The sequence below is a fragment of the Marmota monax genome, unplaced genomic scaffold, assembly GCF_021218885.2.
Source record: "Marmota monax isolate L192 unplaced genomic scaffold, Marmota_monax_Labrador192_F-V1.1 WCK01_AAM20220418_F8-fsc00244, whole genome shotgun sequence".
Taxonomy (NCBI): Eukaryota; Metazoa; Chordata; class Mammalia; order Rodentia; family Sciuridae; genus Marmota; species Marmota monax.
This window is the reverse complement of record NW_026692962.1, coordinates 227,071-254,299: the sequence shown is the minus strand read 5'-3', so window position 1 is coordinate 254,299 and position 27,229 is coordinate 227,071. Positions and strand designations below refer to the sequence as shown.

General features: G+C 37.3%; 1 protein-coding gene and 1 non-coding gene across 2 annotated transcripts in view; both read left to right on the top strand.

Moving 5' to 3' along the window:
* Dbt (dihydrolipoamide branched chain transacylase E2) overlaps nucleotides 1-27,229 on the top strand; it is a 44,758-nt gene that overhangs the window by 9,697 nt on the left and 7,832 nt on the right. Inside the window, exons 3-7 of the mRNA XM_046452309.2 lie at nucleotides 4,543-4,618; nucleotides 15,720-15,901; nucleotides 19,036-19,157; nucleotides 22,947-23,163; nucleotides 23,394-23,560. Coding sequence (XP_046308265.1) covers nucleotides 4,543-4,618; nucleotides 15,720-15,901; nucleotides 19,036-19,157; nucleotides 22,947-23,163; nucleotides 23,394-23,560 — 764 coding nt within the window. The remainder of the gene's footprint in view (nucleotides 1-4,542; nucleotides 4,619-15,719; nucleotides 15,902-19,035; nucleotides 19,158-22,946; nucleotides 23,164-23,393; nucleotides 23,561-27,229) is intronic.
* On the top strand, nucleotides 21,374-21,510 carry LOC124097787 (small nucleolar RNA SNORA2/SNORA34 family). Its single transcript, XR_006853364.1, has one exon. It is a non-coding gene; the product is annotated as a small nucleolar RNA SNORA2/SNORA34 family (small nucleolar RNA).

Here is a 27,229-nt window from a genome sequence, read left to right as displayed (position 1 = left end):
CTCTGAGATAGAGGCTGGTTTTTCACTGCGTCTTCCTAATTTGGGAATTGGTTGGTTGGGACTATTGAGACTTTATCATCTGACTCATCTAAGTGCAGTAGTTAGCACTGACATTGATTGACCTTCTCAATCAAGCTATCTTCTAATAGAGGCATCTTAATATCTGTGAGTGTGTGTGTGTGTGTGTCTCGGGAATTGAACCCCAGGTCCTTGTGCATGCGAGGCAAGCACTCTATCAACTGAGCTATATCCCCAGTCCGTGTGTCTTTTATGCACACTGTAATATTGTTTTTTGGACAAATACTTGATCTGTTGTGCTATGTTATGTCATGGTGTGGTGAAATCTGCATGACATACTCCTAAGTAGAAAGTTCCCTAGCTTTTGGCATTTACATTCCTTTTCCCCAACTTTTTCTACCTTCTGTAAAGACATTGAGGACTTAAATATTAGATTTGGCAAGGGCACAAGAACTTTTTTGATGTTCTATTGATAACCCTGACAAAGAACCCCTGACTTTTTATTATATAATTAAACTTTTGATAGATAAATTGAGCCTTAGTGTAGTGAAAAATAGGGGAATTCAGACTGGGGTCAGAGCTCAGTGGTAGAGCACTTGCCTGACATGTGTGAAGCACAGGATTCGAGTCTCAGCACCGCATGTAAATAAATAAAGATCCACTGACAACTAAAAAAATTTAAAAATAGGAGAATTCCAGGCAGACCCCACTCTTCCATGCTTTTTATATGTCATCTTACACCATGACATATAAGACATGTAAGACATACACAGCATGTAAACCTTACCTCCACCACTTTTTTTGTTAAAATATGTATACATATATTTTTTTTAATAGTGCTAGAGGTTGAACCCAGAAATTTACACATACTAGGCAAACACTCTACTAATGAGCTACTCACCCAGCCAAGATTTCTGTTGTTTTAAGTTGATCTTTTTTCATTACTTCCAGACAAAGCAGAGGTCATTCAAGCAGAAACTCCAGCTTCCTACTCCAGCCTCTAAACACTTATCTTGAGCTTTGCATTCCTCAATCCACCAATTCCAGGCTATGTCTCCTGATTTATCATTTACTAACTGTGTAACTTATAACAAGTTATGTAATTTTTCTCAATGTCATCATCTGGAAAATGGGAGTGATCCAAGTATTTAATTCATAGTATTGTTGTGGGAATTCATTTATTCAACAACAGGTATTGCTAATCACCTGCTGTGTGCCAAGGCTGCTCTAGGTGGACATATCAGTAAACTAAACAAAGATTCTTATACTTGGATGGATTAAATACATTTAAAAATGTAAAGAATTTGGTACCTATTTCTCTTGATACTCATACTCTCTCTTTTTTCCTTTTGAGATGGGTCTTGTTATATTGAGTAGCTGATCTCAAACTCTTGGTCTCAACTTATGCTTCTGCTTTGACTTCTCAAGTGGCAAGGCTACAGGTGTGTGCCACCACACCCAGCTGCATATTCTCTTTTACAGGTCCTCTTCCTCTGCTTCACTCTTAAATTTCAGTTTTTCACGAAAACCCATCCTTCTTACACCCCATCTATGCTCATGCCTTTAACTCTCACCTGTACTCATTGAACATTTTAGAATCTGTATCTGTAGCTCAGACATATCACCAATTTGCTGGCTGAAGATCTCCATTCCAGGATCCCATATATAACTCAAATTCCCCAAATTCAGTCTTCTACAAATTTCTTATTATTCCTGCATTCCTAACTCAATAAGTAGTTAAGTTGGAAACCTAGAATCACCCCGACTCCTTGTTTTGCATCAAATCTCACCCAAGCATACCAATTTTATTTTGACTTTTCTGGTACTTGACTGTATCCAGGCATGCTCTACCACTGAACTACATCTCCAGCCCCCCCTTTGTGTGTGTGTGTGTGTGTGTGTGTATATACATATATATATATAATATATATATGGTTGTAGTTGGACAAATATCTTTATTTTTATTTATTCATTGTTTTTATGTGGTGCTGAGGATCGAACCAAGGGCCTCGAACATGCTAGGCGAACACTCTACCACTGAGCCACTACCCCAGCCCCAGCCCTTTTTATTTTTTGAGACAGAATCTTGCTGATTTGCTGAGGCTGGCCTCAAACTTGCAGTCCTCCTGCATCAGCCTCCTGGGTTTCTGGAATTACAGGCATGTGCCACCATGCCCATCAAACTTACCAATTTGACATCTTTCCTGTTTCTTAAATTATTCCGTTTTAGACAGCTTTGAAAAATATATAAGCTCCTGCTTTCTCTGCCTTATTTTGCCTCTGCTATTTTCTCCCAACCCTACCCACCATGCTCTTGCCAGAGGTGTTTGGTCTAAAATTATAGACATAAAGTCACACATCTGATATTATAAATGGGACTCTGTATCAGTCAATTATTATTGAATAACAAACCACCCTGCAACTTAGTGGCTTAGAGCAACAGTGATTGATTATTCCTCAGGATTCTTTGAGTTGGTTCCTCTGCTGGTTTCACTAATGTGACTGTATTTATCTAGAGGATCAGCAGTCCTAGAGGGGAGATCCAGGAGGGTCACACTCATGTGCCTGGCTATTGGGCACCTCATTTCTCCTCCACAAAGTCTCCAGTGATCTACATCAGCTTCCTTGCACAGGGACCTTAGGACATAATTCCAAAAGGGAGAAGGCAGAAACTGTGAGGACCCATGAGATCTAGTCTCCTGAAATTGCATGATTTCATTTCTGCTACACTACATTAGTCAAAATAAGTCAGAGGCCAACATAGATTTAAGAAGTGGCAAAAAAGACTCTACCTCTTAACATGAGCAATTACAAAGAAGTTATGACTGTATGAATTACTACTGACTCCTAATGACCTTTAAGATAAAGTTTTATTACAACCCCTTAGCAGGGCACATAAAGCGTTTCTGTGTCTGGGCAAATTTCTTGCCACGTACTCCATCTTTAGCTATATAGGACTGTTTGTTATTTCCTAACCATGCCATGCAGTATCATATTTCTATGCTCTTGCTGTTCCTTATATATATATTGCTTTATAAGAAGTGCCATAGTGTATTTACTCTTCATTTTTTTGAAAGACTGACTTCCCGTTCTTCATTTTAACTCTATAGTAACTATTCTTCTGTTCAACTCTTTTTTTTTTTAAAGAGAGAGAGAGAGAGAGAGAGAGAGAGAGGGAGAGAGAGAATTTTTAATATTTATTTTTTAGTTTTTGGCAGACACAACATCTTTGTTTGTATGTGGTGCTGAGGATCGAACCCGGGTCGCATGCTTGCCAGGCGAGCGCGCTACTGCTTGAGCCACATCCCCAGCCCCTGTTCAAATCTTTGTATACCTTTCTAATTAGTTTCTTGGGGGAAAAAGTCCTAAATATGGAATTATTTATTGATAATTGAAAGATGTGGATTTATTTTTAAAGTTTTTGATACTTAATGCCTGTACCTTTTTAAAAGAAGCAGCAGACTGTGAGAGGGCCCTAAATTAGAAAGGAAACAAGAGATACCTCCACATCAAAAGTGTATTTTAAGGCCAGGCATGGTAGTACACACCTATAATCCCAGCAGCCCAGGAGGCTGAGACATGAGGATTGCAAGTTCAAAGCAGCCTCAGCAACTTAGTGAGGCACTAAGCAAGTAGTAAAACTCTGTCTCAAAATAAAAAAAGGGCTGGTGGTGTGGCTCAGTGGTTAAGTGTCCTTGGATTCAATCCACAGTGTTAAAAAAGGTGTGTGGGGGGCAGGGCAGGGGTGGGTATTAAGAAGGGGATAGAAAATGACAAGAGGAAAGAGAAGTCTTAGGGAATAAGGTGGTGCAGCAGGATTTGAAAATGTAAGAATTTTCCATGAAGTGCCTGATTTTTAGCCATAAAGACTGAGCATAGTTACATGAAGTCAAAAGAGATCTGAGAGTAGGCCACTAGTGGTTATTGTAGCTGCATAACATAAAACAAGGAGATACAGCTGAGTCCCTCTTTGTATCTGTTCCCATTGTCTATTCATTACTATTGTTTCATAATCTTACTAATTTGGCTAGGCCTGGTAGTGCATGTCTGTAATGTCAATGATTATAGGCTGAGGTAGGAGGATTGCAATTTCATAGCCAGCCTCAGCAAATTAGTGAAGTCCTAAATAACTTAGCAAGATCCTGTCTTAAATAAAAAAGATTGGGAATATAGTGGTTAAACACTCCTGATTTTATTCCCTATTACAAAACAAAACAAAACAAATTTTTAAAAACTCACTGATTTGTTAGTAGGACTTCCTATAGCCCTGTAAAAGAACATTATTTTGAAATTTGGAAAAATTTGGGTTCTGTGGCAGCGTCAGGATTCTGTGTTATGGGTAGCTTAGATTAATCTTAATGATTGTGAATAATGATTCATGCTTTTAAAAATTATAAAATGATGTTTTTCTGTCTGTAAGATGGAATAGTTTCTGCCTCTGAGGATATTTTCTAATTTTAGATGTAAAAGCATTTATGGGTAATAAGTACACATTTAATGAGAATATTTCTTTTTTCTTTAAAGCTCTACATGGACAAGTTGTTCAGTTCAAACTTTCAGACATTGGAGAAGGGATTAGAGAAGTAACTGTTAAAGAATGGTAAGTTAATCTGAAAGAACATCTAAGTAAATGGTAAAACTCATTTGAGAACAAATAAGTAGGAATCAGTTTAAACTGAGAAACTTCTTTATATAACCTATAATGCCTTTTTAAAAAATTAATAAGGTAGATGGGCTGGGATTGTGACTCAGTGACAAAATGCTTGCCTTGCACATGTGAGGCACTGGGTTCAATCCTCAGCACCACATAAAAATGAATAAACAAAATAAAGATACTATGTTCAGCCTACATCCTGGGAACAAATCTTTACTCCTCACACTTCAGATAGAGCCCTAATATCCAGAGTATACAAAGAACTCAAAAAATTAGACAATAAGAGAACAAACAACCCAATCAACAAATGGGCCAAGGACCTGAACAGACACTTCTCAGAGGAGGACATACAATCAATCAACAAGTACATGAAAAAATGCTCACCATCTCTAGCAGTCAGAGAAATGCAAATCAAAACCACCCTAAGATACCATCTCACTCCAGTTAGATTGGCAGCCATTATGAAGTCAAACAACAACAAGTGCTGGCGAGGATGTGGGGAAAAGGGTACACTTGTACATTGCTGGTGGGACTGCAAATTGGTGCAGCCAATTTGGAAAGCAGTATGGAGATTTTTTGGAAAGCTGGGAATGGAGCCACCATTTGACCCAGCTATTCCCCTTCTCGGTCTATTCCCTAAAGACCTAAAAAGAGCATGCTACAGGGACACTGCTACATTGATGTTCATAGCAGCACAATTCACAATAGCAAGACTGTGGAACCAACCTAGATGCCCTTCAATAGATGAATGGATTAAAAAAATGTGGCATTTATACACAATGGAGTATTACTCTGCATTAAAAAATGACAAAATCATAGAATTTACAGGGAAATGGATGGCATTAGAGCAGATTATGCTAAGTGAAGCTAGCCAATCCCTAAAAAACAAATGCCAAATGTCTTCTTTGATATAAGGAGAGTAACTAAGAACAGAGTAGGGTCGAAGAGCATGAGAAGAAGATTAACATTAAACAGGGATGAGAGGTGGGAGGGAAAGGGAGAGAGAAGGGAAATTGCATGGAAATGGAAGGAGACCCTCAGAGTTATACAAAAGTACATACAAGAGGAAGTGAGGGGAAAGGGAAAAATAATACAAGGGGGACAAATGAATGTCAGTAGAGGGGGCAGAGAGAGAAGAGGGGAGGGGAGGGGAGGGGAGGGGGGATAGTAGAGGATAGGAAAGGCAGCAGAACACAACAGACACTAGTATGGCAATATGTAAATCAATGGATGTGTAACTGATGTGATTCTGCAATCTGTATATGGGGTAAAAATGGGAGCTCATAACCCACTTGAATCAAAGTGTGAAATATGATATATCAAGAACTATGTAATGTTTTGAACAGCCAACAATAAAATATTTAAAAAAAAGATACTATGTTCATGTATAACTAGGAAAATTTTTTAAAAAAATTAATAAAGTAGAGTTACTTTGTGTTGACAATATACTGGTGACAGAATTTATCATACATCAAGACGTTTTATTTGTTGTGATTAATTAATGATTATTTCCACTTTGGGGCAGGGTGGGGAGTTTCCAGGGATTGGAAGAGGGGCACTTAACCACTGAGCAACATCCCCAGGCCTTTTTATTTTGTGTTTTGAGACAGGGTCTCACCAAGTTGATGAGGCTGGCTTTGAATTTGGCAGTTAGTTTCCTATCTCAGACTACTGAGTTGCTGGGATTACAGGTGTGCACCACCACACCGAGCAATTATTCCTTCATTTTGTATGTGTGTGTGGAAGGTATTCCCTGCCTTTTAAAAACTCCTTTCGCTGTCCTTCTCTTACTGTAGTTAAGAAAGAGGAATTTACCTTTTTGAGGGAGGGCACTGGGCACTTTGGCACATCTCCAGACTTTTTCTTTCTTTCTTTTTTTTTTTTTCTTTTGAATAAGGAGATTACTATCTTGCTAAGTTGCTTAGGGGCTCGATAAATTACTAAGACTGGCTTTGAACTTGCAATCCTCTTGCCTCAGCCTCCTGAGTCACTAGGATTATAGGTGTGTGCCACTGTGCCCAACTAAGAGGAATTAACTTCTAAATTAATATAAGACCACATGGTCTTCTTTTGGATTTTTTTTTTTTTTTTGGCAATGCTGGAGATTGAATCCAGGGACTCCCTCATTGTAGGAAGCACTCTACCACTGAGCTACATCCCCAGTCTAGGACTGTAGGTTTATTTGTTTTTTAGTTATACATGGACACAATATCTTTATTTTGTTTATTTATCTTAATGTGATGATGAGGATCGAACCCAGTGCCTCACATGTTCTAGGCAAGGGTTCTACCACTGAGCTACAACCCCAGCCCAGGACCATATATTTGTTTGTTTGTTTGTTTGTTTTTAAATTTTTTTTTAGCTACAGATGGACATAATATTTTTATTTTGTTTATTTTATTTTTATGTGGTGCTAAGGATGCAACCCAGTGCCTCACATGGGCAAGGCAAGCACTCTGCTACTGAGCTACAACCTCAGCCCCCCATATGTTTTTAAAAGCATTTAATGTGGCCAAGCATGGTGACAAATACTTGTAATTCCAGCTACCTGGGAGGCTGAGGCAGGAGGATCACAAGTTCAAGGTAGCCTGTGCAACTTACTGAAAACCTGTCTCAAAATAAAAAATGAAAAGGTTTGGAGATACAGCTCAGTGGTAGAGTACTCCTAGTTTCAATCTGCAGTACACCCAAGTTAAGTGAATAAATAAAAGTATTTATATGTATGAACTTATAATTTCCATCTAAACTCTTTTAAAACATCATCTTGTAGTTGAAGTTTTCTTAACCATTCTGAAAATGACTGTAGTATGAATACTCAACATTACCTAACACAATTTCTCTATATGTTTAGAAAAGATTAAAATATTTTGCTAAAAGTCTTATTTAAAGAAAAATCCCTTTAAAAAAGGGTAAAAAAAAAAAAAAACTGGGGGCTGGCGTTGTGGCTCAATGGTAGAGTGCTTGCCTAGCATATGAGGCACCAGGTTTGATTTGCAGCATGGCATATAAATAAATAAAAAATAAAGATCCATCAACAACTAAAAAAACAAACAAAATAGTAAAAAATTGTTGACTATCTTAATCACCCTCTATTCTTTTTCTTTTTTGACCCTCTGGAAAAGTTACAACCAGGAATGTTAGGAGTAGGGTGGTAGGCAGGTGGGGGTAGCTCAGTGATAGAACATGTGCTTAGCATGCATAAGGCCTAGCACCAAAACAAAACAAAAACTCAAAAAAAATCATACCACCTCTGGGTACTGAACTAAATCTTTTAAAGGTTTTTAGAAATAGCAGGATGAGTAAATAGATTTTTCCCACACCATAGTTTTACACTGTTAAAGAGACTTTTTAAGGATCTGATTCAGCCACCTGAACTTCTTTTCCTGTACTTCTTAGCATTGTTGCTTTGTGACTTAGAACAGAATTATAATAATAGAAACAATTCTTATTGTTATGTCTTTAGTGGTATCATGAGATTGTGAGATGAGCAACAAACTCGAAATGAAAAAAGCCTGACTTTGAAACCCCTTAGCTTCTTACCTGTGACTCACTTGTTCTGAGTCCCTGTCTGACCATAAAATGAGAGTAACAGTACTGGCTGTGCCTACTCATAGCAGTCATTGAAAGGAACAAAGGATGCAATGGTTAAAATTATATCCTTTCAAATCTGCAAAGGATTATATACAGGAAGGTTTGGGAGGTGGGTACCAGGAATTGAACTCAGGGGCACTCAACCACTGAGCCACATCCTCAGCCCTGTTATGTGTTTGACTTAGAGACAGGGTCTCACTGAGCTGCTTAGTGCCTACTTTTGCTGAGGCTGGCTTTGATCTTGCAACCCTCCCGCCTCAGCTTCCCAAGCTGCTGGGATTACAGGGGAAGGTTTCTATTTCATCTTCAAATGTAAAGCTTAACTTTTCTGAGTATTGGATTCTTGGTTGGCATCTATTTTCTTTCAGAGCTTGGTAATGTTATTCCAGGACCTCCTAGCATTGAGGGTCTAGGTTGAGAAAGTAGCTGAGGTCTGAACTGTTTTCCCTCTATATGTAATCTGATATATTTCTCTTGCAGCCTTTAAAATTCTGTCCTTATTTTGTATGTAAGGCATTTCCATTATAATGTGCCTTGGTATGGGTCTGTTGTAATTTTGTACATTTGTGGTCCTGTAAGCCTCTTATATTTATTTTTCCATTTCATTTTTTTAAGTTTGGAAAATTTTCTGATATTATTTCATTAAAGACTGTGCATTCCTTTGGTTTGTATCTCTAAACCTTCATCTATCCCAATAAGTATTGAATTTGATCTTTTCATGTTATCCCATAGTTCTTGGAAGTTCTGTTTATGGTTTCTTAACATCTTCTCTCCATGATCAACTCTATTTTCAAAATTATGTATTTTGTCTTCATTGCCTGAGGTTATATCTTCCAAGTGATCTAGTCTGTTGGTGATTCTTTCTATTGAATTTTTTTTTTTTTTTTTTTTTTTTTTTTTTGGTACCAGAGATTGAACTCAGGGAAAATCAACCACTGAACTACATCCCCAACCCTATTTTGTATTTTATTTAGAGACAAGGTCTCACTGAGTTGCTTAGTGCCTCTCCTTTGCTGAGGCTGGCTTTGAACTCACGATCCTCCTGCCTCAGCTGGAGAACTTGATTCTCCTGGCTCAGCCTCCCAGGCTGCTGGGATTACAGGTGTGTGCCACCGTGCCTGGCTCTATTTAATTTTTAATTTGGTTTATTGTTTACTTCATTTCAAGGATTTCTGCTTGTTCCCCACTCCCCACCCCTAGAATATGCCTCTTTGTTGAAGTGATCTTTCACTTCCTATGTTTTCTCTCTGATTTCATTTCTTAAACTGTCCTTTACTTCACAGATCAGTTTAACTATGTACATTCTAAACTCCTTCTCTGACATTTCTTCCACACAGTGGTGTCAGTGGATTTTGTATTGGAGTATCTTGATTTGTTTGGGGCAATCTGTCCCCTTGCTTTTTCATGTTGTTTGTGTGTCCACCCATCTAACAGAATGAATCTGAGTCAGTAGTTTCTACCCTATGTACTTATTGTGTCCCTGAAGGTTTTCAGTACCTCACTGTTTAGGGGGAGACAAATAATCACAACAACCAATGCAAGCAATATACAGTATTAAACCAAATAGTTCCTACTGTGATGTCTACAATGTTAATTATCACAATATTTATTGTGATTTCTGTTTGGAACTGATATGATCAGTTATTGCCAACAATGAAAATAGCAAGTTTGCAAAAGGGTTTATAATTTCAAATGGTGGCTAGGGAGAGAACAGAAGTGATATAGAATGTGATGATTCTGAGGGAGGAGAAGACAAGAAGTAAAAAAATTAAAAGACAAAGAGAAAACAATAGAGATTGACTGTTAACAGAAAAAAAGAGAATCAAGGGGAACAGGTAGGAGAAAGAATTATATATATATAAAAGTAAAAATTTTTAAAAAATTAAAAATAAAAGTAAAATAATACAAAACTAAAATACTAATCAAACATCCTAGTTCACAAAAAAACTAATCCATGAAAAATAACTGGCTTCAAAAATGCTAGAAATGAGAAAAAAAGACAAATATGAATACATATAAGAATCCATGTACCATTAAGGTCACAATTAAACAGAGAAAAAGATCATGATAAAAAGTCAAAGAATTCTTTCCGTTGAAGTTCAAAATATTCTCAGTTTCTCTCTTCAGCAGTTTTCAGTGGGGTCATCTGGAGCCTGATTCTCCACCCTCTGAATTGCCAGAGAGAGAGAGAGAGAGAGAGGTAATCATGTAGTCTGAATTCCTATAGGCAACAGTGTGACAAGAAAGTTTAACCCAAGGCTTTCTCAGAGGTGTTTGCATTTCAAAGTTAGGTCCTTGAAAAACTCTTTCCCAGGCACTGATTTTTACAGAGAGCATCCTTGGGGGTTATTTTTGTAAAACCTGGCCTGAGTTGAGAGCCGAGAAGAGTAGGAAAAAAACCACTGTTTTATGGACTTCTGTAGATTGTGAACCTCTTAGCCCCTCCTGCTACACACTGGGTATAAAGTTCTAAAACTTTCTGAACTCCGCATTCAGGGGGATTGATTAATTGTAGCGAAAGTTTTCCCCTCTGAACCTGGCTGCAGCCAATCAACCTGCTTCTGCTGATTCTTCCGTATCCAGCCTCTGTCCAGCCCCAGCCTCGTCCGTCTTACAACATGCTCACGGAGGACCTCTCTGGCTCGTGCTTCTAGCCAGGCTGTGGCAGTGGCTGTGCCACTGGGGATTTCTTCCCTATCTTATCATATCCAACCTCCTGAGTCCTCATTCTGCTTTGAATCTCCAATTTTAAATTCCAGTAAAGTCCCCCCCTATACTTTTTTTGTTCACCTACCTTGCTAAGAAAGCTGCCTCTGTGCTTTCTTGGTTTCACTCCATGGAGCAGCCAGGAAAGCAACTTCCTCTATTCCACCATCTTGAAAAGGCCCCTCTCCATTTACATTTTGATACTTTATTTTCAGAACCAGGACTACTCTTTCTAGATTTTTTAATTTTTTTTTAATTTCTAAATTTCTGTCTCTTATTATTTCTTTAGATTCATATGTTTAGTATAGGGTACAAGGCTCTTGGAACAGGAAGTCATTTAATTCCTAATGAAAATGTAATAGTTCTTTAAATGAGAAATAATTTGATTTGTTTTTAAGAAATTCTTAAAGAAATATTAAGAGCTTTCTTGAATTGAATAATTTCTTATACATGTATGTGGTTTTTCTTATGTTGTTTTCAACATACTCTGTTTTAGTAGTTTGATTATGATGTATCTAGGTGTAGCTGTCCTTGAACTTATTCTTCTTGGAGTTTGTTAAGCTTTTTACATGTGTACATTAAAGTTTTTCTTCAAATCTGGGATATTTTTGGCTGCTATTTCTATAAATGTTTATTTTGCCCCTTTGTCTCTTTTCTCCTGAAATGCCAATGTATATGTTAACATACTTGATGATTGTGTCTCATAAGTCTCTAAGGTTCTGTTCATTTTTCTTCCTTCTTTTTTCTTTTCATTCCTCAGATGGAAATTTTCATTTGACCTTTCTTCAAATTAGCCAGTTTTTTCTTCTGCTGACAAGAATCTATTGTTGAGTCCTACTGGTGAAGTTTCATTTTATTCATTGTAATCTTCAACTCCAGAATTTGGTGTGTTTTTTCATGTATATATTTCTATCACATTATTGATATTCTCTACTTGGTGAGAAATCATTTTCTCATCCTTCCCTCTAATTTTTTAGACATGATTTCTTTTAGTTCTTTGAATATTTCTTTAATGATTGATTTAACTTTTAATTGATGATTTAAAGTCTTGCCTTGTAAGTCCAACATTTGTGCTTCCTCAAGGATGGTTTCTATTAACCACATTTTTTGTTTTCCTGTGTATAGGGCCATACTTTTTTGTTTCTTTGCATGTCTTATAATTTTTTGATTGAAAACTGGATATTTTAGATACAGTATTGTGGCATATCTAGAAATCAGATCCCACCTCCCCAGACTTTTGCTTTGGTGGGATGGGGCAGGGCTGGGAGACTGCTCTCTGCTTAGTGACTTTCCTAGACTGATTTTGTAAAGTCTGTATTCCCTTTCGTGTGTGGCCACTGAAATCTGTACTCAGTTAACTTGGTGGATCATTAGAAAGTGACTTGCTTAAGTATCTAGAAGCAGTAAGTCTTCATCCCTTTGCCAAGGAGTTCTTTATGCAGGTTGTACTTGCCTTCAGTCCTCTAGCATTTTACAACATTTTCTTAGCCTTTATTTCTTGCTTGCACAGGGCCTCAGGGTCAACCTGAGGTGTTCTCTCTGTTCTGTTAATCATGAACACTGCCCTACACATTTCATGGCTCCAGATCCCTTTGAATATGTCAGAGCTTTACAAAGCCTCCTATGGACATCTCGTTCCCCAGGTCGACTTCCTTGTGAGATCTCTGGCCAATCTTTGGTCCCAGTTTCTATCATTCCTTTAACCAGCTGAGATTTTAAACAACCTTTGCTGATGGTTTTCAGCAAACACTCTGAGGTTAGACTTTTTTTTCCCAGCAAAGGGAATTGTGTGAGTGCAACATTTTCAGTTAGCTGCCAGACAAGTCAAATAGTGACAGTTTTTTGGAGGTATGATTTTTTATGGAGTTCCAAACCTCATCTGTGAAGTTGCTGATATTTAAGGCTACCAATGATATAGGGAAATGAGGATAAGAATAGGGCAAGTTCGAATGCCATAGAACTCACTATTTTTAATGAGAATCAGTCATTTTTCTTAAATAAGTATTTCTCAGCTTTTGTAAGCTTTTTTTTTTTAATATTTATTTTTTAGTTTTCGGCAGACACAACATCTTTGTTTTTATGTGATGCTGAGGATCGAACCTCGGCCGCACGCATGCCAGGCGAGCGCGCTACCGCTTGAGCCACATCCCCAGCCCAGCTTTTTTTTTTTTTTTTAATTACCAAAATTTTAAAAAGTTAATTTTTAAAGATGAAAGATTTTTGTCAGTGTACTTGTTGTTTACTTGGCGGAACAGATTTTTGGAGGTTGTTACTCTGCCATTCTGGAAATAAAAATTATCTGTATGTGGTTTTTTCCCAGTTTATTTATTTATTTAATAGTAAAATAATGAAAATAATAATAGTTAATTGTTTATGAACACAATATCTTTTTATTTTTATTTGTTTATTTTTATGTGGTGCTGAGGATTGAACCTAAGGCCTCACACATATGAGGCAAGTGCTTTACCACTAAGCTACAACCCCAGCCCCTATATGTGCTTTTAAAATTAGTGTTTATGTCATGATTGATGTTTTAGCAAAGGACTGAAAACTGATTAAGACACAAAGGCAGGCATTAAGAATGGATTAATTATTATTTTGAAGAATTGATGGTAGCCAGAAATAAGCCAGACACATCAAGAGTAGTATTAGAATTTACATGTAGCATTTCAGGCTTGGACCCATTCTCCTTGTTCTGCTTGCTAAGAACATGTAATGAACATTGTAAAGCATATGAAAAATGAAAAATAGACTGGTATACAAGGACAAGCTAAAATAATTGTAGAAAGGAAAACTGAGAAAAGTCATACCTGAAATGCAAAAACTAAGCCAGGCATGGTTGAGCTAGAGAATCATGTGTTGTAGCCCAGCATGGGCAACATAGTAAGACATTTTTTTTCTGGTGCGGATACCTGGAATTGAACTCAGTGTCAGTCAACCACTGAGCCACATCCCTAGCCTAGTTTATATTTTATTTGAAGACAGGGGCTTACTGAATTGCTTAGCTCCTAGCTTTTGCTGAGGCTGGCTTTGAACTTGCCATCCTCCTGCCTCAGCTTCCTGAGCCACTGGGATTACAGGCATGCGACACTGTGCCCAGCCATAGTGAGCCTCCTGTCTCAAAAATTAATTAATTGCCATTTGACCTAGCTATCCCATTCCTGGGTTTTTACCTAAAGGACTTACAATCAGCATACTACAGTAATGCAGCTATGTCTATGTTTATAGCAGCTCAATTCACAATAGCTAAAATATGGAACCAACCTAGGTGTCCTTCAATAGATAAATGGATAAAGAAAATGTGGTATATATATTTCAATAGAATATTTGTCGGAGTCCAGCTCCAACAGGGGGTCTCAGGAGATGAACGGATGGCGAGGAGTCAGCGAAAGGGGGGTGGAGAAGCAACACAGACACCAAAGTGAAGGTGCCGAATCCCAATCTTTACTTGTGAAGTTGACCATATATACTTTTCATTTTGGCAGGCTCACATGTTTTTTCCTTCATACTTAATGGTCATATGAGAAATCGCAACTATACTTATTAAAGGAATACAAAAACAAACCAGCCCATTCCCAGAAACATACTGCGCTCCTCCAGAGGATGGACGCCTTGTGCCATCCACCTCAGTAGGGCCTTGCCATTGCCTGAGTCAGGGGAGGGGCGCAGCAAATATTATTCAGCTTTAAAGAAGAATGAAGTTATGGCATTTGCCAGTAAATGGATGGAGTTTGAGAGTATCATGCTAAGCGAAATAAGCCAATCCCCTTCAAAACCAAAGACTGAATGTTTTCTGTAATATGAGGATGCTAATTCACAATAAGGGGGGCGGGGCACTAGAAAAGAATAGTGTTACCATAGATTAGGTAGAGGGAAGTGAAGGGAGGGGAGGGAGGGGATGTGAAGATACAAAGGATAGAACGAAACAGACATTATTACTTTATGTATATATGTGACTGCATGACCAATGTGATTCTACAACATGTACACCCAGAAAAATAAGAAATTATATCCCATTTATGTATGATATATCAAAGTGCATAAATGCATTCTACTGTCATGTATAACTAATTAAAACAAATTTAAAAATTAAAAAATAATTGACTAATTAGTTATTTCACAAAACTAATTGAAGACAATTTGTTTACTTAGTTCTAGAAATAATAAGCATTCCTTAAAGTTTTAAAAAGACTAACATAAGTTTAGTATCCATTATCTTAAATGCTTGAGACCAAAATTAATTCAGATTTTTGAATTTTTTATATATTAGAATACTTGTATAGACTTTACACCCTTGGTCTGAAAGTCCAAAATCCAAAAGGATCCAAAATTTGAAAATTTTTAAGCAACATGTCAACTCTTACAATGTTTCAGGTTTTAGATTTTTAAGATTAGAATGCTTAACTTATAACATAGTAAAGAGAAAATTTCACTTTAAAAATACATTTTTAAACTTTTTTTCCCCAAGAAAAGGGTCAGGTAGAAAATCTGGAAGTTTAATTATACTATGGATTTATGGGTTATAGATACATAAGTGGTTAAATATTAGAAACTTTAATATTTCTTGGAGGTATATCCAAGAGACTCTGGAAGCTAGCATCATCTTCTCTGAAACATTCCTTGGTGCACTGTCTGGGAATAACTGCTAGGCTAAATGGATACTGATGCAGCGTGGCATGGCATTTAATTGTTAGGATGATCTCTAATTAGGATTGTCCATGTAAAAGTATCTCATGTCTTTTTCTTTTAGGTATGTTAAAGAAGGAGATACAGTGTCTCAGTTTGATAGCATCTGTGAAGTTCAAAGTGATAAAGCTTCTGTTACTATTACTAGTCGTTATGATGGAGTCATTAAAAAACTCTATTATAATCTAGATGATATTGCCTATGTGGGGAAGCCATTAGTGGACATAGAAACAGAAGCTTTAAAAGGTACTGTAACTGTGTTCATCTCTTTTACCAAATTGATTACTGCTGTCTTTTTGTCATTGGAACAACTTATAATTTTACCAACTTACAGGATCTGGGTTGGGTGTTTGAAAGACAAAATTAAGAAAATAGAAAAGGTTCTTAGTGATGCATGATTTTCTTTTGATATCATGAATAGTAAAATTTCATTTATTAGGAAGCCTGCCTTCTGAAAATCTTAGTGTTCAAAAAACAGAAAAACTCTCAAGAATTAAAGGGGCTGGGGATGTGGCTCAAGTGGTAGCGCGCTCGCCTGGCATGCGTGCAGCCTGGGTTCGATTCTCAGCACCACATACAAACAAAGATGTTGTACCAGCTGATAACTAAAAAATAAATATTAAAATTCTCTCTCTCTCTCTCTCTCTCTCTCTCTTTAGGAAAAAAAAAAAGAATTAAAGAGTCAAGTCCTAAACACTAGTCACTAAGAACAAAAATTGGAGTATACAAAGATTAACATAATGGGATAGCTTGTATTTGTGTTTCATTACGATAACAAAATACCTGATATGGGCAGTTTTTAAAGTAAAGGAAGTTTACTTAAAGTTTTATAGGATTAAAGTCCAAGATTGGGCATCCCCATTGGTTTAGCCTCTGGTGAGAGTCACAGATGGCAGCCCATCACAACAGAGTGTGTCTAGGAGCAAATTGGCATATTTCAAACCATGAGCAGAGAGAACTCAAAGGTTGCACAGGAACTACCCTCCAAGATCATGCCCCTGACCGGAGTGCCCTCCTCTTTTTTTGTGTATGGTGCTTGGGTTTAAACCTAGGGCTTCACAAATGCTAAGTAGGTGCTCTACTACTGTGCTTCATCCACAGCCTCTTAAACCTCTTAAAGTTTCTACAGTATCTCATAATACTGTCACCCTAGACACCCAGCTTCCTATTACACTGACTCTTGGGGGAGACTCAAAGCACACCCAAACAATAGTAGCACTCATATGTACAAGCATTCTTTTAAAACCCAGACTTCTTAAGAAGAGAGAGAACAAAAAAGAAGTAAAACCAGAGTGAAAGTAAAGAGCTCAGCATTCCATAACATCAGCACCTGTGGAACTTATAAGCAGGGAATGTTATTCCAAAAGGTAATTCATTAAGATAATGTTATAGTGGAAAACTGAAACAATAGGTAGTCCCACTGGTGGCAGATATTTAACTCCCTACCTCAGAAGATTCCCACCCACCTCCCAAGCAGTGGTGGGAATGGGGTTCCCCTTGGTGGAATGGGCTGGCTGAGAAAGAAAAGCTGGTGTAGAATTTGTGTCTCAAGCAATCCTCCTGCCTCAGCCTTTTAAGTAGCTGTGATTATAGGTGTGCACCACCACACCTGGCTGAAAATAGAGCGGCAAAAACCCCACAGAACACAGAAAGTGGGGACAGGAGGGGCAAGCTGACAGACAATCCACCTTCTGACAAAATGGAGCCCGTGCCTGCTTCATTTATATCCGGAGACATCAAAGAGATTCTATAGAATGTTTTTTTCCAAAAAAGGTTAAAGGTGGGTTGTTCAGTTCCTAACAGGTTATGTCCATCTTCAGCGTTACTATGAGGAACCTTTCTAGCAGAGCAGAGGGGAAGGTCACATGCATTGGGTGATCTGTCATCCCCCAAGAGCCATGGGAAGTTCCCGATGCCAGGCCTATCCCTTCCTGGCTTTCATGCCAAGAGAAGGTCCTCTTGTATTTCACGGATGGTTTCCTGCAGAAGGTCACAAAACAAAAGTTATATCATCTATGAAATAGCCTCCCCCCACCTTTTTTGAGATGGGGTCTTGCTTTGTTGCTGAAGCTGGTATAGAACTTGTGTCTCAAGCAATCCTCCTGCCTCAGTCTTCCAAGTAGCTGTGATTATAGGTGTGCACCACCATACCTGGCTGAAAATCACTTTGATATCAGAGCCTTGGGAGTAATAAGTTCTGTGGTGGGATTCCTAAGTCAGCATTCCATCAGCAAGTGCTAAGATAAAGATATTTTAGTAGTATAGTTCAAAAGTCTGGGAGCAATATCCAAGTTATAGTGTAGCCTATATAATCATCATTATCATCACCTTTTTCAGAATCATTTTGTAATTTGTAAAATATTTGCTCCTACTATTTTGTTTTATCATTTCATGTGAGGCAGCCCAGGATAAAGAAATGAACCCAATTTACTGGACATCGTGGCACATGCCTATAATCCCAGTGACTTGGGAAACTGAGGCAGGGTGATTATAAGTTTGAGGCCAGCCTCAACCATTTAGCAAGACCTTCAGCAACCTTCAAGCAAGACTCTATCCCAAGACCCTGACTCAAATTTAAAAAAAAATTTTTTAAGGGAAAAGGGATGTAATATTCAATGGTAAAGTATCCCAGGATCAATCCCAAGTACAAAAAAAAAAAAATAGATGAAATTTAAATATTAGAATGCAATGCTAGAACCACTAAAATTTCATCAACCCAACAAAGTGATGAAATTATTTCAGATTAGTTTCAATGCCATTCTTAGTCTCTTCTACATTGGTAAAATTGAGAAATCTTCCGTTTATTGAGAAACCTCTCAATCTCTTCCCTGAGATTAATCTTCTTAGCATTTTTGTGATAATCAAAGAATAAAATATGTGTAAAAACACTATGGAAATTATTTGAAGTGCTGTGTAGTAAGGCCCTATTTTATTAATTAGAGCTTTACTCCAACAACTACGTGACTATTGCAATAATATGAGTTACTTCTCATATATACCCATGTTATTCTAAAAGGCAGTATTATAGTATTATATTATCACAAAATATTTTCCAGGAAGGTGAATAGCAGTGAATTACTAGATGTTTTGAAAAAATATAGAATAACTCTGCTATATGATACATTTGGATATTTATACATTTCCCTTATTTCAGCAAATATGTATCATCCAAGTTAGTATTGGAGTTCCTGTAATTATAACTTAAATAATACCAGGTATTGGTACCTACCTCCCAATCTATGCCTACCATTGATTTAGTTGCATGTTTTCCCACTCTAAAGTAGCCCAGCTATAACCACTATTATGCATTTTGACTATGGACTTGGAGTTTTAGATATTAGAGGCCACTAAGCTTTGTAAAAAAATTTTCTTGTTTCCAGATTCAGAAGAAGATGTTGTTGAAACTCCTGCTGTGTCCCATGATGAACACATACACCAGGAGATAAAAGGCCAGAAAACACTGGCAACCCCTGCAGTTCGCCGCCTGGCAATGGAAAACAATGTGAGTTCTCTTAATATCTAAGTCTGTATACAAATGTATACATTTGTATCTCTGAAAAAGTGGCCAACTATGCAGGATGAAATGGCTTATGTTAGGATTAACAAAAGATGAAAATGGCAGGGTGTGGTGGTGAATACCTGTAATCTCAGCTGCTTGGGAGGCTAAGGCAGGAGGATTGTGTGTTCAAGGCCAGCTTTAGCAACTTAGTGAGGACCTAAGCAACTTAGTGAGACCCTGTCTCAAAATAAAATATAAAAAGGTGTGTGTGGCTCCGTGGTTAAGAGCCCCTGGGTTAAGTCCCTAATACCAAAAAAAAAAAAAAAAGAAAATGTCTGTTATTAAAAAGTGATAGGGGGCTGGGGTTGTGGTTCAGCAGTACAGCGCTCGCCTTGCACGCATGAGGCCCTGGGTTCGATCCTCAGCACCACATAAAAAATAAATAAGTGAAATAAAGGTATTGTGTCCAACTATAACTAAAAAATGAATATTAAAAAAAAACTGGTAGTGGGGCTGGGGTTGTGGCTCAGTGGTAGAGTGCTTGCCTCACATATGTGAGACACTGGATTCAATTCTCAGCACCACATATAAATAAATGAATAAAAAAATAAAGGTCCATCCATAGCTAAAATAAAATATATTAAAAAAAGTCTTAGTTGGGGCTGGGATTGTGGCTCAGCGGTAGAGTGCTTGCCTAGCACGTGCAAGGCCCTGGTTCGATCCTCAGCACCACATTAAAAAAATAAATAAATGTATTGTGTCCAACTACAACTAAAAAATAAATATTAAAAAAATAAAATAAAAAAGTCTTAGTGGCAAAACAGCACTTGAGAAAGGTAAGAAGGGATTATGAATTTATTACTTAACATTGAGCAGTGTGTTTTTATTCTTTCTTATAGCCTAATAACAGAGCATTTATACATAACAGTATCTTATGTCAGGTGACCTAGAAATACAACTTGAAGTAGGAATTTGGATGTCTGTGATTCATGTATTAAAAGAATAAAAATCTATGAAGGGAATGAGAGAAGCAGGATGGGAAAGGGAAAAGGAAAAATGGGATGTAGTAGCAAGGATAGGCTCTGATCCAAGAAAGATTGGGAGAATCACAGAATTGTACTGCTTTGAGGGAAGGAGGAAAACCATTTGTATTCCCTTTGCCAATCTGTATTGCCTGAGATGATCAACTTAAGAAGTGGAAAGGTTATTTGGTCTCAGTTTCAGAGTTTCCAGGCCATGACTAATTGGCCCCAGTTTTTTGGGCCTGTTGCAGCATAGTACGTCATGGTAGGTGTGCAGTAGGGGAAATCCATTCACCTCATGGCTGGGAATTGAAAGAAAGAAACCAAGCTCCACAGTCCCCCCTTAGGCACATCCCCAACAATTGGAAGACCTCCCACTAAGCCCCACTTCAAAGTTTCCACCATCTTCCAAAACCGGGGACCACATCTTTTAAGACATGGGCCTTTGGGGGACATTCCAGATCCAAACTATAGCACAGTTAGTGAGCAAATGGAGAGTATAATGAAGCCCATAAGTATTCATATATTATCTCATTTAACCCGGTGAGATAAAGAGCTGTTCTCAGACTTGTAGATGTAAAGTGACTAGTCTAAATTCACATAGCTAATACTACCAAGGAGCCAGAGTGTAACAGTGAGTCAATTTCACTTCAAAACCAGTGTTCTCAGTCATCAGATACTGCCTCAGCAATCACTGTTGCAACTATTGAGCACATACAGGTCAGATACCAAATACACATTATCTCTAATAATTAAACAACCCTATAGGGGTGGTTTGGATTATCCCCATTTTGCTGATGAGAAAGGTCAGGGAGGTTGATGAAGTAAATAGGTGTTCCAAAGCCTGAGTTCTTTCCACTGCGGCCCACAGTGCAGACTTGTTTGTCTGTTTTTGAGAAAAGTAGTTAAGTTGCAGTGGGGAAAAAACAAAAGCTGTTTTGGGAATGTATAATAGAATCATTAAGATGTTCATATTCATTCAGCTAGTTACTCTGCCTTTGGGGAATTATCCCAAGAAAATAATCTGGGACATTTTCTTCCTTGTGTTTATATAGCCAAACATTAGAAAGTACATGTGTGTTCAAAATCAAGGAAATGCTTATGTAAATTATGTTATATACCCTTGATGAAATTGTATGTAATCGTTAAGTGTACTCAAATATGAAGACCATCTAGCATAATAGAAAACAGAAAATTTTGGCCCTGAATCAAGGCCAGCAGTTTGTTGAAGCTGTTGGTTTCAAGCAGGAGCCTAAAGAAATGTCTTTCTATGGTCTGTTGGCTACTTCAGAACTTTAGAAGTGTAATAGTCAATTCAATAGAAAGAAACATCTGAAGGGGGGGGGGGATAAAATAGAAATTTTAATATGACACACTAGGTTATTTAGGACATCAGATGAAATAATGATTTATTGTTTTAAAAGTTATAAAACATTTTACCAGCTTTTTTCTTAGATGTATAGAAAGATCACCTGTAGAAGAAATACATGGTTTGGTTTTCCTACATGACCTCCTAAAGATACATATAATGACTAGAATATTTGTATAACTACTAGAAATTAAATGTTGGAGTTTATTATCCTAAGTCACTTTTTTTCTTTTCTTGCAGTTTGAATAATTATGAATTGAATTTAAAAGTAAATATCAATGGCATTATAGTTGTTTGCATTTCCTTAAAAATTTTTGTTGAAATTCAGAGTCCACTATTGTTATAAAGTTCATAAGTTTTTTATTCTTTTAAAGTCATCTTCTAAGTAGAGGTATTGCAGGCTAGACAGAAGGGAAGGGAGGGAGCATTCGGTAGGAATGATAGTAGAATGAATCAGACATTATTATCCTGTATGCATATGATAACATGATCTGTGTAACTGTACACCATGTACAATCAGACCAGTGAGAAGTTATATATACTCCATTTATGTATGATGTATCAAAATTCATTCTATTGTCATGTATAACTAATTAGAACAAATGAAAAAAGTCATCTTCTCTAGATGCACTAATACAAAGAAAATGAAGTATGACTCTAAGAAATTAATACACACTGTGTGAGGATATCATCCAAACTTGTGTTTAGTTTTATTGAAATAGAATTAAATGTTTTGTACTAATTTTTCCAAAGCAACCATCAAAAAAAATAATTTGAGAAAGCTTTTATATGATTATTTAAGCTATTATATGTTTAACTGGTAACCAACATCAGAAATATTAGTCTAAATTAGTTATGGTGTGTATTCTTATTTAAATTCTCAGTTCTCCCTTTTATGTATGTAGTCTCTAAGAATAGAAAAACTCAAGAAAGAATTAGGAAAGAGCCGAGTGTGGTGGTGCACGCCAGTGGTCCCAGTGACTCAGGAGGCTGAGAAAGGAGGATTGCAAGCTTGAGGTCAGCCTGAGCAATTTAGTGAGACCCTGTTTTACAGTTAAAAAGTAAAAAAGAAAAGTAAAGAGGCCTGGAAATGTAGCTCAGTGGTAGAGTACCTCTGGGCTCAACCCCTAGTGCCTAAATAAGTAAATAAAGTAAAATTATGGATGAAATTTAAAAATACTTGACTGTTGAAAATAAGTTTTTCATGAATAGCTATGGGTTATATATAAATACCTCAAAACTACATGGGCAAATGAACAGTGTTACAAAAGTAACAAGTGATTACTTATGTAGGGGAGGTGTGACATATATAAGATGATGAAAATGTTATTTCCTATACTAATTTATTCAGCAGAGAGAGAGCAGTTGTATTTTTAACATTAAAATGTATTATTTTATTAGATCAAGTTGAGTGAAGTTGTTGGCTCAGGAAGAGATGGCAGAATACTTAAAGAAGATATTCTCAATTATTTGGAAAAGCAGACAGGAGCTATATTACCTCCTTCACCTAAAGCTGAAATTATACCACCGCCACCAAAACCAAAAGACAGGACTGTTCCCATACCAATATCAAGGCCTCCGGTATTCACAGGCAAAGACATAACGGAACCCGTAAAAGGTAAAGTCATAACAGTAACACACAGCAACAGTACATTTGTTTAGGAGGAAGCTACTTTAATAGATGCATGTCTATAATACAATGTTTTTAAGTCTTACGAAAGGGAAAGTTCAAATTCAGCATATAATTTATGATAGCTTTTCCAGAAACACTTCAATTGGTATATAGTTAATTTCTGAAGAATGGATACTATGTCAGGTTTATAAGTAAAATAATTGAATGTTTTCCAGGCTTTCAAAAAGCAATGGTTAAGACCATGTCTGCAGCCCTGAAGATACCTCATTTTGGCTATTGTGATGAGGTTGACGTTACTGAACTGGTTAAGTTACGAGAAGAATTAAAACCTATTGCTGCATCTCGTGGAATTAAACTCTCCTTTATGCCCTTTTTCTTAAAGGTGAGATTTCAGACATGTTTGTGAGTAGGACATTGACCTTTTTTTTTTTTTTTTTTTTTGCAGAAATGCGATGTGCTAAACTGATTTTAATAAAATATTACTTCTCACCATATCGTATAGTTAGAAAAATGTGCAGGCACATTATTTTTTGCCTTAGAACTTATAAAATTGGAATTGTGTATTATATTCTTATCTGCTTATCTCTCTGAACATGAGGATGGTGTTGGAGGTTGGGGTTGTCCTGCCAGTTAGTCAAAGCTTTTAATTCTGAAAGGATCACAGGAAAGTCTGCTTTGAACTAAAATGAGATTTTGTATTGATTTTATATATTGCTGACATGCATTTATTTTCATTTCTTCAACAAACTTAGGTGGAGGCTCCTGTGAATCATTTCTAGTGTCACTAGATCCTGGGGCCAGTATACAGTGAAACCATCAGCTGACCTTGAGCAACTCATAGTATAGCTCACATTAATGACCAGTGTGAAGTAGCTACCATGTGGTAGGCCCTGTAGTAAGCATGCCATGTGTAGTATCTCTTAATCCTCAGAGTAACCCTGACATGTAAATATTACTGACCTCATTTTCCTTTTTAAAAAAACATTTAGGCCTCCAAAAGATTGAGAAACCTGTCAAGGAAACATAGCTAACCAGTAAAAATCCTTAAGTTTCTGGTTTTGGTGTATTTATTTGAAAGTGCATACTGATGTTTCTACCTTCTTGCTCCACAAGACTGATCTTCCTTAAAACAGATTATTTTATTAGTTCCTGACTCTTTTTAGTGGTTCTCTTTCTTTGCCTTTAGGATAGTTTTCAAACTCCTTAATATGACATTCAAATACTGTAAGTCCCTGCTGTCTTTGTCTCCAGTCTTCTCTCTCATGGTCGTTGCCTCTGATAGTCATAGTAAGCTACGCCTACTTGGTGGAATACATAATTCCTTCTTAAATGCCGCTCTTCTCTTGACCAAATACCTGCACATCCTAAATACCAAATTGTTTAGATATAAACTCTTCTAGAAGCTTCTGTGGCTGTCACTGTTTGAGTTAAATACACTTTTCTTTCCCCTTCTAATGTGTATATCTCAGTGTATTGCCAGTGTTTACTTGGTTGTCTCTTTGCTGGACACTGAGACTCATGAGACAGAAACCATTCTCCTTGAGCAGCCACGCTGACAAGTAAGTGCATGCTCTATAGAAATGAGATGTAGTAGATGTCTGTAGGTGACGGAGAGCATCTGGACTCTGTGAAAGCTGTAGGGAGTCAGCTGTCAAGACGAGGCAGTGGAAATTAGGTGGAAGACATCACCCAAATTGTGTGTGAATTAGAAGGTGGTGAAGGGTTACACAGGGATGAGTAGAAGTTGAATTGGCAAAGAAAGTTGATGGTGAGTGGAGATAGACCAGGAAAGAGTTGCTTAGAGGCCAAGTAACTGGTTTCTGTTGCTATACAGCAAACTACCTTAAAATTTAATTGTTTAAAAATAGTTGTTTAGGGGCTGGGCTGTAGCTCAGTGGTAAAGTCCTTGCCTTACATGTGTGAGGCACCAGGTTCGATCCTTAGCACCACATTAAAAATAAATAAAGATACTGTGTGTTCGTCTACAACTAAACAAATATTAAAAAAAAAAAAAATAGCTGTTTATTGAGTCACTTGAGTCTGTAGGAGAGTGAGTGAGTCTGCTGTCCTCAGCAGTGTTCTCATGTCTGCAGTCAGCTCATAGGTGGGCAAGGGACCGGCTGGTATGGAATGGCCTCCACAGGGATGAATCATTTCTCTCCCACATCTCTCTTCTCCCCAGCATGCTCACCTATAAATGGTCTCAGCACTGGAAGGGTTGACAGAGAAAGCAGAAATGTGCAAGCCCACTTTTTTTCCCCCCAAGACCATTTTTTCCCCAAGCTCTGCTGCTTCAAATTTGTTCTTATCTTTGACCAAAACAAGTCACATATTGAAGCTCAGTGCTTAATAGGGCACTATTAAGGGCCGGGAGGCCAGGAGGAGTGGGACCATTGATTCAGCCTGTCTTGCCCCAGAGAAAGGAGGGAAGTAGATGGCAGTTTTGTGCTTCACAAAGGTTAAACAGGACAAGGGTAGCAATGCTATTGGAGTAATCATTGGGAAGTTGTGAGTGGCGTCTACCAAGATAGGTGGAAGAAGGTGTTGTCGAGGTACAAGTATGATTGCAGTTCATTGGGGAATGAATAGGAATTGAAGAAGAGGAGAGACAAAGAAATTCCCCTGGCCTTAGGGGAAAAAGAGTTGGGTTGGGGGAAGGCAACCTTGAATAGCAAGAGAGTGCCACCATGTTTTGACTGGCTTTTTCTCACTGCCTCCTGGTGATAGCATGTCTATTTGGAAGCTAGAGTAGACCAGTTCTTAAATATATTGGATCTCTTTTATTACCATTTTTCTTTATTGTTCCAGTCTAAATGAAATATCTGATAGGTATTTTGAAAATAAAATTTAGTGAACTTTGTTTTAAAATAGCATATAGATTTTAGAACGTTTAAAAAATACTACAAGGGCTGGGGTTGTAGCTCAGTGGTAGAACATTTGCCTCACACGCGGGAGGCCCTGGGTTTGATTTTCAGCACCACATGAAAATAAGTAAATAAAAATAAAGATATTGTGTCCACTTACAACTAAAAAAAATATTTTAAAAAATACTACAAAATATTTATGTAGAGGGAAAATTACCTAATCCATGGGCATGTGTCTTGTATTTTCTTTTACAAATTTGGGTTATGCTCAAAAACACTTTTTTTTTTTTTTGGAGGTGGTGAACATGTACTGGGGATTGAACTCAGGGGCACTCAACTACTTAGCCACATCCCCAGCCCTATTTTTTTAATTTTTTTTTTTTTTAGTTGTCAATGGACCTTTACTTTATTTATTTATATGCAGTGCTGAGAATCAAACCCAGCGCCTCCCACGTGCTAGGCAAGCGCTCTACTGCTGAGCCACAACCTCAGTCCCCTTTTTTTGTATTTTATTTAGAGACAGGGTCTCACTGAGTTGCTTAGCGCCTCGCTGTTGCTGAGGCTGGCTCTGAACTCACAGTCTTTCTGCTTCAGCCTCCCAAGCTGCTAGGATTACAGGGTGCGCCACCATGCCTGGCTCACAGTACTTTTTATGTGTAACACTTTAGCCTTACTTATATATTTCTACATAAAGAAGATAAAAGTTATAGTTAACAAATGAAATGCTTGCTAAAACTTTCAAGTCATAAAAATTCAGGAATTTGTAACAAATGTTTTCATTGTATTTGGCCTTCATTGATCTACTTCCTTAACCCATCCTATCTAAACTAATTACTATGAAAGATTTCCATAACTTTCCTTAACTCTAGTTCAAGTATTTTATTTATTTATTTATTTTCCTGTCAGACCATATCCAGACAGAATTAACAAAACAACGCAAATAAACTAAGATTTTTAATAGATCTAGATGAGGGAAGTGGATTCTTTTTAAGAATAATCTTAAACAGTTTGATTTTGCTGCCTTTTAAGTTTAATACAAGTCAAGACCACCAAATACAAGTGAACCTCGATTATTAAAATCCTGCATGGGTGGAGAAAGCTATTGAGGACATTTTGGGTACAGTTGGGGAAATCTGAATATGCGCAGTAGAGAAATGGTATTAAGGGAAAAAGAGGGAGGGAAATTA